The 17,227-nt window shown below is 34.1% G+C and overlaps 1 protein-coding gene across 1 annotated transcript; it reads right to left on the reverse strand.

The window, feature by feature from the left end:
- Positions 1-6,097: 6,097 nt before the first annotated feature.
- LOC100735409 (protein kinase C iota type-like) lies at positions 6,098-9,363 on the reverse strand. The gene is made up of 2 exons (XM_063243143.1): positions 8,832-9,363; positions 6,098-8,591 (listed from the first exon to the last, which is right to left on the reverse strand). The coding sequence occupies exons 1-2, from the start codon at positions 9,361-9,363 to the stop codon at positions 7,342-7,344; spliced, it is 1,782 nt and encodes a 593-aa protein (XP_063099213.1). The 3' UTR covers positions 6,098-7,341.
- Positions 9,364-17,227: the final 7,864 nt, after the last annotated feature.

Consider the following 17,227-nt stretch of genomic DNA (forward strand, 5'->3'; position numbering starts at 1 on the left):
AGCTTTATAGGAGAATGTTTCTCTGCTTATACAGTATCTAATTTTCAGTATTCTTTGTGATTTTAAGCTACATATTTATGCCAAAAAATGTTTCTACCTCTTCTTATGTATAGAAGATTTTTGTTTCCCACCACAAAATATAATGAATTTTCATCAGTTTCATGCAACTAATTAATTTTATTCTTTTTTTTTGAAAAGTGTTAAGGAAAGAATATCACTGATTATATATTTCATTGTCTCTTTAGGCACTATTCGGGTTTTTCTGTCTTTTTGGTTCAGTTTTGGTACTTTATATGCATCTAGGCAACTGACCATTTCTTCAAGACTTTCCAAGTTTCTGGAGTCACAGTTTTCACTCTAGTTGCTAGTCAGCTGGATTTTGCTAGTATCTGGTGTTATTTTGACTTTTTAATTTTTAATTGCATTAATATGAGTTTTTCATTATTTGCTTTAAGGTTGACTAAAATTAGGTCTTTTTTTTTTAAGAATCAGCCCCTTAATTCATTAATTCTTTTATTGTTTTCTTAAAATTGAGTTTCACACTGATCCTTGTGAGTGCATTCATGCAGTAATTTGAGTTTGGATTGGTTTTTCTTTGACAGAATTGTGAATATATAGTTTGTTTTTTTTTTTTTAACTTTCTCTGGTTTTCTAATCTAGGTATATACAACAATAAACTTCACTTTTAACTCTGTTTTCACTGTGTCTCCTAGATTCTCCAATGTTTGATTTATTCCTTTATTTCTTCTGTAATTGACTGTTCGGGAGTATATTATTTAATATCCTTGTACTTGTGTGGTTTTTGAGGCTTCTTTTATAATTGATTTATAGTTTCATTGTGCTGTGATCTAATTGTGTGTGTAGCATGATTTTATTCTTTTGCACTTATTTTGTAGGTTTAATGGACTAGAATGTCATCTGTTTTTGAAAAAGTTCCCTAGACTGCGGAGAAGAATGTCTGCTTTGTTGTTCAGTAGAACTCTTTGAAGGTATCTATTAGTTTCATTTTTCAGTGGTATAGTGCAACTTTGATATTTCTTTGTTGATTTTTTGTTTACTTGATAACTCTGTTTAGGAGAGTGATGTATTTAGGTCTCCCATCACAATTGTGCTGGTGCATATGTAATCTTTTATGTTCATTAGTATTTGCTTGATGTACTTGGGCTGACTGATATATGGTACATATATATTTATAATTATTATCTGTTCTCATTGGATTGTTCCCTTGACTAATATAAATTGCATTCCTTGCCTTTTCTGATGAATTTAATTTCAAGTACATTTTCTTGGAGAAAATCATACTCCACTTTCTTTCTGGGGTTCTGGTGCATGCAGTGTTCTTTTCTATTTTTTAATTTTTAGTATATGAATTTTTTTTTCAAACTGATGAGCCTCTTCTATCCAGAAAATCACTAGGCTTTGTTTTCAATCCAGCCTACAGATTTGTCTCTTTTTCTTATGAGTTGAACATTTATATTGAGTTATTACTGAAAAATGTTGATACATTCCAACATGACCTTATTTCTGTTGACATCTTTAATTTTCCCTTTTTCTTGAAGCAATATGCTACTTAATGTATTTATTCCATCAGAATTTGGAGAATTGTTGACTTCATTTTCTCTGACTAAATTATGCATGATTTTTTGAGTTTTGATTTAGTGTTTATGAACTTCTTATGATGTGTTTTAGTTATGAGATACCTTTATCCTATGTTCATTTTGAAAAGGTCATTGCAGTACATTTTAGTTTTGGTTGAAAGACTTTTACTTCTAGTGCTGGATAAAGTTCAATCCACCCTCTACTAGTCTTTAATATGTTTGTGCTGAGACCATAATTCATAGGTCTCAGTGCTGAGTGGTTTGAACCATCACCAGCACATGCATGACTGTCCCATCAAGTTACTATTAATTTTTTTACTAAAAAGACCAATAAAACTGATTACATCCATTTTCACTACCAGTCATGAAAGCTACCTTGTGTACATTGGTGGTTCAAGCTGGTGGGAATGTATTAAAGTTTTTGTAAAAAAAGCTTTATTTAATACAATTACAAGTGATCTTTGGCTTTTCTCTGACAACTTTTATGACCCTGTCCATTGGTTTGGGCTTCTCAGATTTTGATTATGATGTGCAATGGAGATCATTTTAAAATCATTACTTGTTTTTCTGTAAGCCTCATATAGTTTATATGTTTAGTTCATTTCTTACTTTTTTCTGTTGTGATTTCTTTAAACAGATACTTTATATTGCATGTGCTATCCTCTAATTTGTTTCTAACTCCATTTTTTCTTGTTAGTCTTAGCAACCTCTAATAAACACTTATTAATCTTGCTATACTATTTTTAACATATCTGTATGTATAACATCTTTTAGTTCCATGCTATCCTTGAAGTCTGATACTTTTAAGTTCATCATTGCTCATATTCAGTAGAATTCATTATCTCTAAAGGATTTCTGTTTAGCATCTTTTCATGAAGTCAAGTTTTTTGGTAAATTATTCAATCATGTTTGAAATAGCTTTGATCAGGCCTTTTAATTTTTGGTTTTTGCCAAAATACATTGGTCACTGTGTTTTTTAGTGCCACCATTTTGTGGGTTATATATATTATTTGAGCTTGCTGAGTTTCCATGTGTCCATTTTAATCATTTCATGCTGCTCACCCACTAATGTTTAACTTCCACCCTATCAGTGCCCATTGGGCTTTTTAAAAGAGAGTTGGGAGTCTTTGGAATCATTTTCTGTCCTATTTTTTCATGTTCCTGTTTTTTTTTTTTTTTTTTTTTTTTTTTTTGGTATGCGTATGTGCTGATGGTTGAAGTCAAATAGAGTGAAAATTTGTTGTTGGTATGAAGATCTCTTTAGTTAAGTTCTGTTTTCTAGTGATGTGATCTTAGCTTTATTTGTCAAGAGGCTTTTATTTGCTACTTTATTCTATTCAGTTGAATTGGGCTATATCCAGCTACTGTTATTGTAGAGATTCTTACAGGTTATACCATCTACAGATCTAACCATCCATCAATGATAAACATTAAAACCATTTATTATTATTAGCTCCAATTAGCATCCTTTTATTAGCACCAATTCTAAACTATGCTGTACTGTTATTGACAGTTAATGTGGGATGAGGAAGCAGGGAAGGACAGAGAAAGGGGAAATGAGGGGGAAAATAAGGAGAAAGGAGAAAAGAGAATGTTTATAGATAAGATACAAAGTCAGACACTGTTGGATGCACTTTATAGCTAGAATAAAGGGTTAGTGCTGGTGAGTTTAAAAGAATATTTTTGGATGCATGAGAGGACTGCAATGAAAGGAGGTTGAGGGAAGCTGTGGAGTTGTCAAACCCTACTAACACATTTGTGGTTAGATTTACTGGGATCCTGTAAGCACATTCCATTAAAGGTTATCCCAGATAACAGTGAATGCTGCCATTTAAGTTAAAACACTGGTCTAATCTTATTCTGCTTTGTACATTAACTGGCCATGTTGAAATCTATGGTTATATCTATTGATTGGGAAGTTATAAAATTTTTATGTATAAACACTTGAGTTATTGACAAATATGCCTTATGGAGGATTATGTGGGGTAAAAATAATCAACGAGTCATGTTCTAAAAGTAGTAGAGTCCAATCCCTAAGATGAAGGGGGTCAGGAGGGTTGCAATGGTTAGAGCTTCAGGACCAAGTACAGCATTAATTAGCTGAGTTTTATGGATAAACTTAGCATCTGGATGCATTAAAAATTAAGGTAAATATCTTGTTAAACTATATAGCATAGTTTGAATGGAAATCATGTTGTGCTTTGAGTACCTAGGTACTCTTTATTGCATGGGTTTACAGTAACAGTTAAAGATCAAATCTTTCTCATGAGAATATATAATTAGAATTGTGTATATGTAGTCAGGCATAGATATATTTAAATATTTTAGAGAAGTGCTGTTTTTAAATACTTACCACACAGGAGTTTAAATTTCGAAAGTGCAGTAACAACATCAGTTCAGCTGCTTGTTTTGAAGTGCTCTCTCTTTAATTCAATTTTTCTATTAGGTTAATTCCTCGAAGCAAATCCTGGTGGTTTGTTGCCATTTGCTTTTCAATTCATGAGTGTGAAAGCTCCCTGAGATATGCTCTCAACTTCTCTCCAAGTTGGTCTCTCAGATAAATATTCATTACATTCTTTCCTTCACTGGTAACTTCACATACCGTGTCCTTTTTTCTGAGTATTTCATCCATTGGAATAGAATAATTATAAAGAACATATTGATTGAGTGTCCTTTTACTTTTTTTCTTTGTGTGTCTTAAGGCAGAGCCAGAGAGAAGTAGATTATTATGTAATGTGTTTGTGCTGGCAAAATTTTAACTCCTTCTGTAACTGTTGCTCATTATGGCCCATTGTGGGTGCACACATTTTTCTGTTAATTTGAGCACACACAATAATTACAATGCTCGACCACAAAGTATAACAAAATATGAGAAAAGTATAAGAATATAAAATATAGTATAAGTATAAGAAAGTGTAGTGTAATGTAGTTTAAATGTAATTTGTGAATTAAATTGTGAATCTGTAGAACGTTTTCTTCAAAAACTTAGTTTTCTCGGACATACTGTACATAGATCGAGTGATACTTCAGAATATACATAATGACAAATATTTTTCCTTTAAATATGTGGAGTTTATTTGGGCTTAAAATTAGAAGGTTGATCTTTAGCATATCTATGTATTACAGATGGCAGGTAATAAGGAAATTGAATGAATCCCCTGATAACTGTGTGAATTATTTTGCGGGTCACAGGAGCATGAAATTTAGTCATGACCTGCTCACCTTTCTCCTCACAGTGCAACAATGAATGCTCAACAAGAATGTGTGGCTGTCTTTTACAAAGCTGAAGTCTACTCGGAATTCACTGATTATTTTTATGGGGGAAAAGTGATTCTCTGTAATCTGCATGAACTAATCTTCATTAATGCATTTGATATTCCCCAAACAGGAATTAAATCACAAGGAACATTTAATCTAAACAGCACTGTAAGTATAAGTTATGTATGTCTGTTGGGTCAGTTGCTTATTTTAAACTGACTCACTTCAAATGGACTTTTTGGTTTGTTTTATTTGTTGTTTTTTTTTTTTTTCACATTGTGTTAGAGGCTTATATACAGCTGTGGAAATAGAATTTCAAATATTTTCTGAAGTCCAAATTTTTGCAATACTATTGTGAGTTACTATTATAGTTTAAAAGCATAAATCAGATCACAAGAATATTTCTTGCTGTTAACATATATTTAAATTTGTGTTCTATTATCTCAGCTTAGATAACTGATATTCTTTCATCTATAAAATATATAGGTTCCCTATCACTTTTTCTAAGTTACTACAAATATTAAATAATTTCAGAAAATAGCATTCTATCTTCTATAATATATATAGTTTGCCTATCACTTTCTCTGTTTAGTAGGATTAAATGAGATATTATTTATGATGTTTATTAATTTCAGTATCATCTTCAAGAAATACACTACTTAGAATTTATTGTAGTACCTGAGGTGCAGGTGTTTAATAAAAATTATTAATATAAACTTGCTTTGGCCATAGGATCCTTTTTTTTTGTACCAGGGATCAAACTCATGACATCTGGCTTGCCAAGCACACGCTTATGCTGCTAAGCTAAATCTCCAGCCCAAGATCCTGTATTAATAGAATTCAAATATATGGTATATTTCATCAGCTATTTAATATTGTTGGCTCATCTTTCTAAACTAAATAACAAATCTGAGTGAAATTTGATCTTCAAACATTACATATACTGTATGTAGGCATATATTGCTTCTAAAGTAGCAAGCTATTTATTAAAATTTCAGAAATACAAATTGCTGAGAAATAATTTTATATTCCACATTTAATCAAGCAGACATAAATACGTCAAATTGTACCTATTTATGTAATTTTAATGTAATTTGCTTATTTGTAATTTGTAATTTTTCACATACGTTCAAGCACAATTTGAGATATATCTACATACCCTATAAATTGTAACTTATATTAACATAAGTAATTTATGCTATTTTAATTAAACAGTTCATAAAATCTTCATTGTATTCAGATTGTTCTAGGAATAATTTTTTCAGGGCAACCTAGATAATTTTATGTATATTACCATGTAACTGGAACCTAACAGATTTTTAATTAATAGATATGCAAAAAAATAAAGAAAACAAAATGAAAATTAGTGAACGAATAAATTCATGAAAATGTTCACATATTTTGCAGAAGAACTTATATTTTAGTGCATATGTTGAATATGAAGTGTCTATCTTTATATTAAATACTGCAGATATTTACTGCATACTTGATAAATGTAGACTGTCAAATCAAGTGTGGAAAAAAGAAAATACAATGCTAATCTTTGTATTCTTTGTTTCCTTAAAAAGGCATATGGTTGTTTCTTTTAAGAAATGCAAACTCAGATATAAACCTAATAATAGAAACATTTTAGAAATGAGAATCAACTTTTAAAAATGAAAATGATTTAAAATGGATGCATGATGCATATGCACTACAAATTTGAAGATCATGCATGAATATTTTTATGAGATATTACTATTATATAATCTGCATATTCACCATACAAAATAAGATATAAGACATATGTTTCTGATCCTGCTTTTAAGAGCTGCTCTTTGCCACTGGGCATTCAGAATGTAAAATACTCACACAGGGCATTTGTTTAAAATGTTTCCTACTGAGTCCACATTAGAACTCCTTTGGGATTTTAGCCTTATTTGGAGAAATACTTTCTTTGCATTATTGTTTTGATGTCCACTAAATATTAGAAAGTATATCTATGGTGTAATACTTTAAGATGGTTAAAGTTTGACCTAGGAGACAGAGCTACAATGTATGTGGTTTCTGCAGAGTTGTTCAAAGTTGTTACTATTGTTTTTGGATTTCCCTGAATATTACAAAATCAGGGGCCTAAATATATAGGTCATATAGTTTGGGAGCAAAACAAGCATAATGAGATATTATTTTCCAGTATAGTAAATAAAAAAATCAGGAATATGTCTCCAAGCAACAAACGGAATGTGTTTACAAACTTGGTAAAAAGAAATTGCCTCATCATTAAGTCTTATCATAAAAAGTAACTTTGTCAACCAAAAACCAAAATCAAGCAGGGCATCTTCATATAGAAAAAGGAAATTAAAATGATCTTCCAGGCAATTATAAAAGTGTCAGTTGAATGCAAGCTGGTAACAAGTTTTGTCATGCCTTAGATATACAAACAGATGCTTAACTGGAAGGTGACAATCAGACTCATTCTTCTTATGTGAAAAGGGGATTGATGTACTCAAAGTCCAAATTCATCTATGCTGTTCATAAAGTAACTGTCATCAGGTGTGAGCTGGACAGGTTCGTTGGTAAATTCAGGGTCAAAGTTTTCTATCCTGAATTCTGTACCAATACTTGTCTTAAAGGGAGGAGGCACTTGCTGTTTTCCCATCATGTTCCAGTCCAGATTGTTAAAGAATGGATGCTCTTTAATATCGATGAATCCTCTCTGAGGGTGACAGCCCAATCTTACCTCTGGCTCCTTCTTCAGAAGACCCTTGAGGATGCTTCTGGCTTCGACAGACAGGTGATGTGGAATGTTGACTTCTCTTTCTAACATAGATTGCAAGACCTTGTATGTGTTTAGATCAGAGTTCTTGGGACTGTCTGCAAAAGGATACGGAGGCTCTCCCACCATCATTTCGAACATGACTGTTCCAAGATTCCACCAGTCCACACTGAAACCATAGCTTTCGCCTCTGATGATTTCTGGAGCCAGATAACTGAGTGTGCCACAGAAAGTGTTGGTCTTCTCGCCTGCCTTCAGTCCTGCCTTACATAGGTTGTAATCGGTAATTTTAATGTGTCCGTCCACATCTAGTAACAAATTCTCCAACTTCAGATCCCTGTGTAATATCTCATGTTCATGAAGAAACTTGATAGCTAAGGAGATCTCCCCGGAGTAGAATCTCACATGTGCTTTGGGAAAGATTCCGAACTGTTGCAGATGGTATGTTAGGTCTCCTCCACTGATGTAATCCAGGATAAAGAAAAATCTGGTTGGTGTCTCGATGCAGGAATGCAGGCCAACCAGGTAAGGGTGGTTCAAGCTCTTCTCCAATATTTGCTTCTCTACCTGGAGACGAATAAGGTTTTCATCGTCCTTTCTCACCACTTTCATGGCATAGAGGTGATCTGTTGTTTTATGCCGAGCTAGTAAAACTTTACCGTAGCTTCCTCTCCCGAGGACACGGAGAAAGTCAAAGTCTTTAAGAGCAGAAGAGCACAAAGGCCTGCCATTTTCCTCACCAGTATTTGTCTCATTCTCGTCATCTATTGCTTGCATACCCACATGACTTTTAGGATTTGGTGAGACTACTTCCTGTTTGGGATCTAAAGCCATGGAAACCTGGTTTATTGGCATTGTGCATTCATCATGCAAAGTATGGTGCTTGCATGGAACTCTGACGAGTGCATGGCACTTCTTATGAACTAAAATTTTACAGTGCATACATTTGTATGCCTTGCGTCCAAATCCCCCCGTGGGGTCTGAGCAGACAGCACAATTAGCATGCTTACTGAACCTTTTAGATCGAAATGTGTGGCCGTTAGCGCAGTGAACCTTTCTCAAGTGTCCTGAAGCTCTACAGCAGATGGATTTATCTTCTGGAGAAGGTGTCTTAGGCTGTTATTGTACCCAAAACACCTGAGGAGCCTCTGGAAATGATGGTGGGAGAGCCTCTGTATCCTTTTGCAGACAGTCCCAAGAACTCTGATCTAAACACATACGAGGCAGAGTTGTTTTTGGCACCCAAGGCACTTTAGGATCTTCTGGTATGCAAATCACCTTTCCATCTTGTGGTAAGCAAGGCACTTCAGTACATTCAGATACACAAGACACCTCAGTATACTTTGGTGCATGAGATGATGTATGAATTAGCAGCTCAGAATCTGTATTAAGCTCAGAAAGCATATATCGATCTTCTAATTGCAACAGAGGCAACGTATTGCATGGATCTCTCTTTTCATCTACACATCTTGTTGTGAGGTGTTTATTACCAAATGAGCAGATGTCTAGAAGATCATTGCCCTCAGAAGAAAACAAAATCTCAAGGCTTGTCATCTTCTTATCCCCACCTACAACTTGGGCCTGTTGGGAGGTGGTGTAGGCCATGGAGGTACTTGGGAAGAATGGGTCAGAGAAGGGTTGGTCATGCAGGAAAACTGGCATACAGGGCTTAATGGGTGAGGGAGACCTTACTGCCTTTATTGTCTGTTCAGTGTGGGGTTGGGCATCTCTCCCTGCCAAGTAATTCTCCATAATGGCTCAGCCCAGCTGGTCATATTGTAGGTTTCTTAGTGTTTGGTGGTTGCTGGACACTGTGACTTCAGTCTCTACTTCTGGACACCTTGGTCTATCTGACTTTACTGCTGCCAGCTCTGCTGAGACCTGCCCAGAGCTGCTGAGTATCTCGGGGCCTGTTGAAACTTGCCCATGAATCTTTTGGGTTTCAGTGTCATTTGTACCTGAGTCAACAGAGTTTTGGGGTGGGTACCTTGATGTTGGCTGTTCACAGTTGATTGGTCTTGGGGAGACTGTCTCTGGGCTGACTGTGAAAGTTGGGTGCCTTTCGCACCTTGGCCTGCGGCATCTGGATGGTGTGAGGCGTTTTCTCAATTTTTGACATAGACTTTGTCTGCCTGGGGTCCTGGGGTTGTGGCCTCTGGATGTGGAGAAACAATTCAGCATCCTCTCCGCTGAGTGTCTCCAGGCAAATGAGCTGGGGAGGTGGGCAGTACTGGATTGTGATGTCTTCTACAAGGGTTCCAAGTTCTGCTTGGTCATGTTGCCAGGAAGTTATGTCCAATAACTTGAGGTCCAATAACTGATAAGAAAGCCTATGGCTCAACTTTTTCATCATGCTAAGTAAATCAGTGGCTAGTTATTTTATTATTTTATCTAAGTATCTGTGAATCGATTTATCATCTATTAGTTTTTTACATTTGCATTTTTCTTATTTTTACTTTGCATCTGCACAGTGAACTACAGATATATCCTCAGATATTCTTTTTAGATACACACTAAGAGTCTTCCTAAGTCACAAAATTGGTCTATCTTGTGATCTCCTTAACTCAGATGCCCAGAGTGCTGGGATTATAGTCATACACCATCTGTCTCATTCAGCATGCTATATATATATATATATATATATATATATATATATATATATATATATATAGCAAATCTGGGCAAACTCCTGGCACTTTCAATCATTGGTGATATCTTCACTTTTAAAGCCATGTGTGTACACTGATAGCTTTCACAGTGCTGGGAGGTCTTTTCCATGTAAAAAAGGCCTTTTTTTCTGAAATCAAGTACTGGGGATTTGAGCCCAGAGAGCTATGAAATTTTAGGATGTTTTTCTTTCATATCATCATTTCTATTTCATTAGGTAGTACTGAGTCTTTCTAGAAAATTCCACATTAATTTTCCTTTAGAGAGAAAAATATTTGTTTCAGTGTATAACATCTGGGTGTGATGATAGTGGCTCCATAGGTTCTAGTTTTAAGGAACACACGTGATGAACTGTTGAATTTTAGCTAATGAATTTAATACAATGTGTAGTATTCAGTATTATCACATATTATATTTCCCCCAAAATAATATATAACTAGAATGACCTAACTAGGATCACTCCAGCTCATCATAACCATGGTGATGACCAGGATCTTGCAGAAGATTATACCTTGGTAGTTTCTTGCTCCATAGCTACTCTGTAATGACATGTAAACAAGGACAGTTTGTTGAGGTGGTCAGTTACTTTCTGATTTGTTTTTATTTTCTGGAAATCATAAGAGTGGGACAGGATAGCAAATGGTGATGACATGGCAGACAGTTTTGTAATCACCCAAGGGGTGATAATGAGCATGTACACAGAGCATTTCAAACTTTCTTTTTGGCCGCTTGGAATCACTTCCTGTCCTACCCCAATCAGACCACGTACTATCTACCCCAAGTGGATAGTCTGCATTTTTTAGATGTGAGGAAGCTATAGCCATTCAGGATGCATTGTTTTTGCTTTTTAGAGAGCTTATTCACTCAGTACAACTGCACTGATGGGGGAGAACAGACACAGAGCAGCCCTTCACGCTCCCAAAATGAGTAGACCATGCAGGAGGAATACCACCTCCCAACATGGAGTCGCTCTGTGTGGAGCAGTGGTGAATCGCCCCGAAAGGTTACACAAGGGCAGCGAGACTATGAGCTTGAATGTTATCGACACATCTGAGTTGAAAGCACAAGGCCCATGGAGTGTGAGATTTTAACAACAGTGTGTTAGTAAATGTTTAATAACCAACATATTTGTTTATGTATATATATATATGTATGTATTACATGTACACATATGTGTATTACAAATTGTGCTGTTGTAAAAGGCATGTAACACACAAGTTATAAAGAGTAAAAACACAGGGCTCTTTCCAATCAATTCACAGGATGCTTTTTATATTTTTGAATCCATAATTGACCTATGCCCCCACCTGACAAACTCCTATAGTTCCAACACAAGGGCTGGATGATACTTTTCTCTAGATTAAGTAGTAAGACAAAAGTTCAAATATCTGGACTTATGTCTGTATGTTACTTGTTCATCAATGATATGAGTGACTTTTTTGCTGAATGGAATAATGATGGTTTTGGGGTAGGAGAAGAACATTTTCATTTTGTGTGCAGCTGGCATAACAGGTGCAGACATGACACACTTTTAAATTAAGCACATTTTTAACATTAATCTTCCTCATTTTCTTAAGACTGCAGTCAGTCAGTGAAACTGCAAGTCAGGCCCTGATATGTGGCATTTCATTTCTAGGATATAAAACTTCTACCAGGCTTGGGAGTATAGCTCAGCAGTACAGCACTTGCCTCACATATGTGAGCCTCTGGGCTCCATCTCTAGCACTACAAAGACACAAACACAGAACCTCTTGTCATGGTCTTTCTAAACTACCAATGTGAGATGACCAAATGTGAAATAGGGAAGAGATGACCAGTATCACATTTTATAGCATTTATTCCTAGAAGAATAAAATAGCTAAGAACACAGATAATAATAAATAGACAAGCTGAGCATGTCAGTGCATGCCTGAAACATCAACATTCTGGGAGGCTCTGGCAGGAGAATTTTAAGTTCAACCCTAGCCTGCATAACTTAGTAACATACTATCTGAAAATTAAAAAGAAAAAATTAGGGATGTAGCTCATTATGAAGGGTGGTACTGGGGGAGGAGGTTGGATAAAAGCTTCTGCATGCTTCTGGTCACCAGCCATTTGAGTCACCACAGCCATTCAATCTTCACAAGCCCCTTACCATGTCCTAATCTAAATTTGACTGCATAATTTCTGAATGTGATAAAGTGAGTGGTTTATGGCACTTAGTTAGGGGTATTTTGTCCCTAGCAATGGAAAGGGCCTCATAGAAACAAGGGCTACATTGCGGCAGGTCCCAGCTGTCCAGAAAAGAGTGAATCCCTCAGAGATCATAGCTGGTGGATGCTTTTAACACTTTGACCTCATTTATGTTTAAAACGCTTTCATTTATTCAACAGCTAGATAATGTGCTCAGTGAGAGCTAGTGTGTGACAGGCACTGTTCAGTGCTGGATAAAATCTTTGTCTTTGAGTGTTTATCATATTGTGGAGACCACAGACAATATGCAAGACAAATCCACCTTGGTAGATCAGGCCTGAGGAGAAGATGAAAAGAGACTACCAAGAGGAAATGCAGTGTCAGAGGTGAGGCTGGACCTTCAGAAATGATGGCCAGGAAAGGCCTCCTGGAGGAGGTGACTTTAATAAAGTCCTGTTTTGGAAAGGCCCAGGCTGGCCACCACCAGGCCCCACCTGGCTGTCCCCTGCTCTGCTCATCTCCAGTCACCTAGAGAGGCCTCAGGGCAACCTTAGGGTCCAGGAGTTTGGGCATCTCCAAAACAGCGGGCAGCAGCCTGTTCAGTGAGAACCACCTTGCTAAAGGGTGATGTGACAATTGGGCACAAAAACAAAAGGAGGATCACACCTTTTGACCTAGTAATGCTTTTTTTCTCTTGGAAGGATTTGACACAACAAGAAAAAGAAACCATTTGAACAAAGATGTGATAATTCTAACTGTTACTTATAATAGTTAAATACAAACTGAAATTTTAATTTCTAAACAGTTAGAAATAGTTATAATAGTGCCCAACATTTAGCAATTATTATGTGACAAGCACTGAGCCAAAAACTTTATTGGATTCTCTCACTTCTCCCTCACAAAACCATATGAGTTAGCACTGTATTACCCCATTTCTTTATTAAAAAAATAAAAGCTTGTTCAAAGTTATACATGATTAAACATTTCTAGTGTCACATTAACTTTTATAGAATTAAATATAATGCAAGAAAGTATATCATGATGGTCTCTTGAAGTCTTTTTAAATTTTAAAAATTGTATAATTTATAAGTATCAAAATATTTGATAATAAGCTTGCATAAAATTAATTCAACATCATATATAGAAACAAAGAATTTATTTTTAGAATTTATACAAAATTTTGTATTCATAATGAGAATAATTATTAAATTTTCATTGTGTTATGTAATATAGATATCTAAGTCATTTTAACTGATATTAAATGCACTTAGTAAATTCAAGAAATGATGTTTATATCATACTTACTGTCTACTTTGTGTCTCACTCTAAATACTTGTTAGTCTGTGTGTTTTTGAAGAATAAAGATTTAACTTATCACTTTGAAAGCATATTCCAAATGAATACATAGGAATTCACTCTGACTGCAATGTGAGGAGAACAAGAACACAAAAATTATAATAGATTAAGGAAAATTCTGAAATGACATTAATAAAACAAGGGGTTACTAATTTTGTTTGAAGTTTAGCACATTAACATTAAAAATAAAAAAAATTTGCTAATCAGTGTTAGTAAAGAATACTTATAGATAATTTCATTTGTTAGATTGGTTCATGAGGGTAGTTTTAAACATTTGCTTGTTTCTTTTCTCAGAGTTTTTATACAACTTCTCTGGGATGAGTGTGATCATTGGACAATTAATACATTAACATTATCTCCTGCACTTAAAATTAAAGACAATCTAATCACTGTTAGTAAAGAATACTTGTAGACAATTTTATTTGTTAGACTACTTCATAAGCTAGTAGTTTTAATCTTCTGTTTGTTTCTTTTCTCAGAATTTTGATATAATGATTCTGGGATGAAATGTGGTTATTGAACAATTTCCATGTAGGCCTGAGAACTATTACTATAAACAAACTCACCAAATTAGCTAACCTATCACTCTTTATAACAAATGGAATTAACTTATTTGGCTCATACATTACATTTCCTAATATTTTTTTTCCTATAACCTCTTGTGATTAGAATTCTTACGCAAATCTCCTGCTTAAACATTTCTTGTGTTTTGTAACTTTTACAGAATTAAAAATAATGCAAGAATGTATATTATAGTGTCCTGAAGTTTTTTCAGTGTTTAATTCCCACTTATATTTTCAGCTCAGTTTTCAGGTTATCATATAGCATTTTTGATAGTATAAATTGAAAAAAGTGCTTACTCAGGAAAAAGTGTTAACTGAGGTTTTGGAAAATAAATTTGAACACTTACTACATATTACATATATGTATTAGTACAGTATCTGTGATATGCTAAATAAAGCAAAATTTTGTGTTTTCCTCCTGCAAGGTATTCAAGCCCTATGAATCTTTACTTAAAGGGAATTTCTACTCTTTGTATGATTACTCAATTTCAAAACCTATATTTGCATTTCTAATAGAAATCGCCATCTTATTTTTAAATGCCTCACACGTTCAATGTTTGTATTTTTTCTGTCTTTTTGAGTGTATTGTCTCATCTTTTGTTACCACAGGAATGTTCTAAGGGCAATCTCAAAATTTTGTACTCTAAGAATATTCACTGAAATCTCTCATAAACATTTTTATTTTGCTTTGGAAATATAACATTTAGCAATTTTGTTTAGAGACAGTTATCATTATCTATCTAGTGTTATAATTCCCATGGGCAAATATCATGTGTATTTTTCAGTTTTTGAATCAATTATAACTAGCTTAACTTGTTTTCTAACTCTTGAAATCATTTCCCTACTTAGAAGATACTTAGGTAGTGGTTTTGAGTTTATTAAATACATTAACGTATATTATTTTGAGTAATGGCTTCCCATGTCTTTCACAAATAAAATTTTCAAAATATATTAAATTTGCACTTAAGGCAACATCCAGGATTATATTCACTTACCATAAACATTTACAAAATAATAACATTCTATTTCCACCCATTACCCCTTAAGCCATTAATTCTCTTATGAAACTACATTGTACAGATTCAGTAACAAGGATAATGTGTGAAATTTCTTCTATAAGCTTAGTAACTGTCAAAAGGTAAAAACAAGTGGAATTATATGACATCACAGAATGGAAATAAAATAGCAGAAATATTTGATTAGTATATTTAAAAGTCTGTACACTCTCATATTTGTCTAAGTTTTTCAGGCCCTCTAAATGGAAGTACACTGATAGAGATATTTGATTAACTTAGTTAGAAGTTTCTACCCTTTATATTTGCTTCAGTTATTTAGGCTTTCTAAGAATTTTTCAGGGACTACTATGGATATTTTTTATGATTCTCAATTATTTTCAATAAGTAGGTCATTTTTATTGTCTCTTCATTTCTCATTTCTAGAACATTAAAGTACAAGTGTAATTTTTAGGTAAAGTTTCTTAAATGATTTCTTCTAAGACTTCTTCTTCTTCTTCTTCTTCTTCTTCTCTTCTTCTTTCTTCTTTTTATAATAAAAGTATATATTAATAAGTAAAAGTATATATATTACAATTTTTATTAAAAGTAAAATATTATTATTTTACTTTTAACTTGTTTAGAGTCATTTTTAGTAGGGTAATTTCACAAATATTCCAGTCTCCATAGTAAACATAAAAGTTTCAGTTCTGTCTTATTTTGTTATAATCTTTTTTCTTTGCTTTTCATTAAATTTATCCTATCTGCTTCTTTTAAAACATGTCTCCGGTGGTTTTATAATGTGTACTTTTATACTTATCTGTTCACTAGAATTTTAAAAACATGAGCAACTTATAAGGAAGTTGAATTTCTTATTAAAAATTAAGAATATTATTATGGGCTGGGGACTTAGGGCAATGGAAGAAGCACCTGGCTGGGAAGTGCAAGGTCATGAGTCTGATCTCTGGAAAGGAAGGAAAGAAGGAAGGAAAGAAGAAAGAAAGAAAGAAAGAAAGAAAGAAAGAAAGAAAGAAAGAAAGAAAGAAAGAAAGAAAGAGAAAGAAAGAGAGAAAGAAAGAAAGAAAAAAGAATAAAGAAAGGGAAAGTAAGAAAGAAAGAAAGATGAAAGGAAATTATTAACAAAATTAAAAATTGTTAATAAAAACATCTTTTGCCTCATAATTGTGTCACATATGAGTAATGCTAGCTTCATGTTATATTAACACAATAATTTCTTATTGAAGTCTAATTTTTACGAATCCATAGAAAAATCTTTGGTGTCCTATAAATTGTACATGCAGTCCATGTTTCTTTTGTAATGGGGAACATTTCTTTTGTCTTAATCTTGAAGTTTGATTGTTATTAAAACTATACAATAACAAGACAGATAAGAAAAATAAAAAGGCTATTGTGATTGAGTACATTTAAATGATATTATAATACATGTAGAAGTGGAAATCAGGATGTTTCTTAGTTGCTGATATAAAATATTTCATACCTACAAGTTAAACAAAGAAAGGTTTATTTGAACTCATAGTGTGTTGAGGTTTCAGTACATACTCAGCTGACCTCCATGCAGGGTGCTGTGAAAGATGGTCATAGCAGAGGAGAAACAGTCCTTGGCAGAGTAGGCAGCAAGCAGCAGGACTTCCTTCTTCTTTCCCTTTGTAGTTCATCCAGGCTGCAAGCCTGTAGGTTGGTGCCACCCAGACCCAGAGTAGGTCTTTCCTCTTTAGTAAGTTGATCATTCATACCCATAACTGTGCTAAACATCTCAGTAGAATCACTCCCCTAGGATCCAGTGTCACAAATCCATTGTCCCCGGACTTCAAAAAGCCCTACCTGCAAGCACTTCAGGTTTGAGAA

Source organism: Cavia porcellus, unplaced genomic scaffold (assembly GCF_034190915.1).
Source record: "Cavia porcellus strain 051 isolate PalLab524CR breed Dunkin Hartley unplaced genomic scaffold, mCavPor4.1 scaffold_34, whole genome shotgun sequence".
NCBI classification, from domain to species: Eukaryota; Metazoa; Chordata; class Mammalia; order Rodentia; family Caviidae; genus Cavia; species Cavia porcellus.

What these genes read in the sequence shown, in the direction of transcription:
- LOC100735409 (XM_063243143.1), bottom strand. Translation starts at nt 9,363, where the DNA reads ATGGAGAATTACTTGGCAGGGAGAGATGCCCAACCCCACACTGAACAG. An exon ending in GCCAAAAACAACTCTGCCTC is followed by an intron (nt 8,592 to 8,831) that starts GTATGTGTTTAG and finishes CTGTCTGCTCAG; the next exon opens with ACCCCACGGGGGGATTTGGA.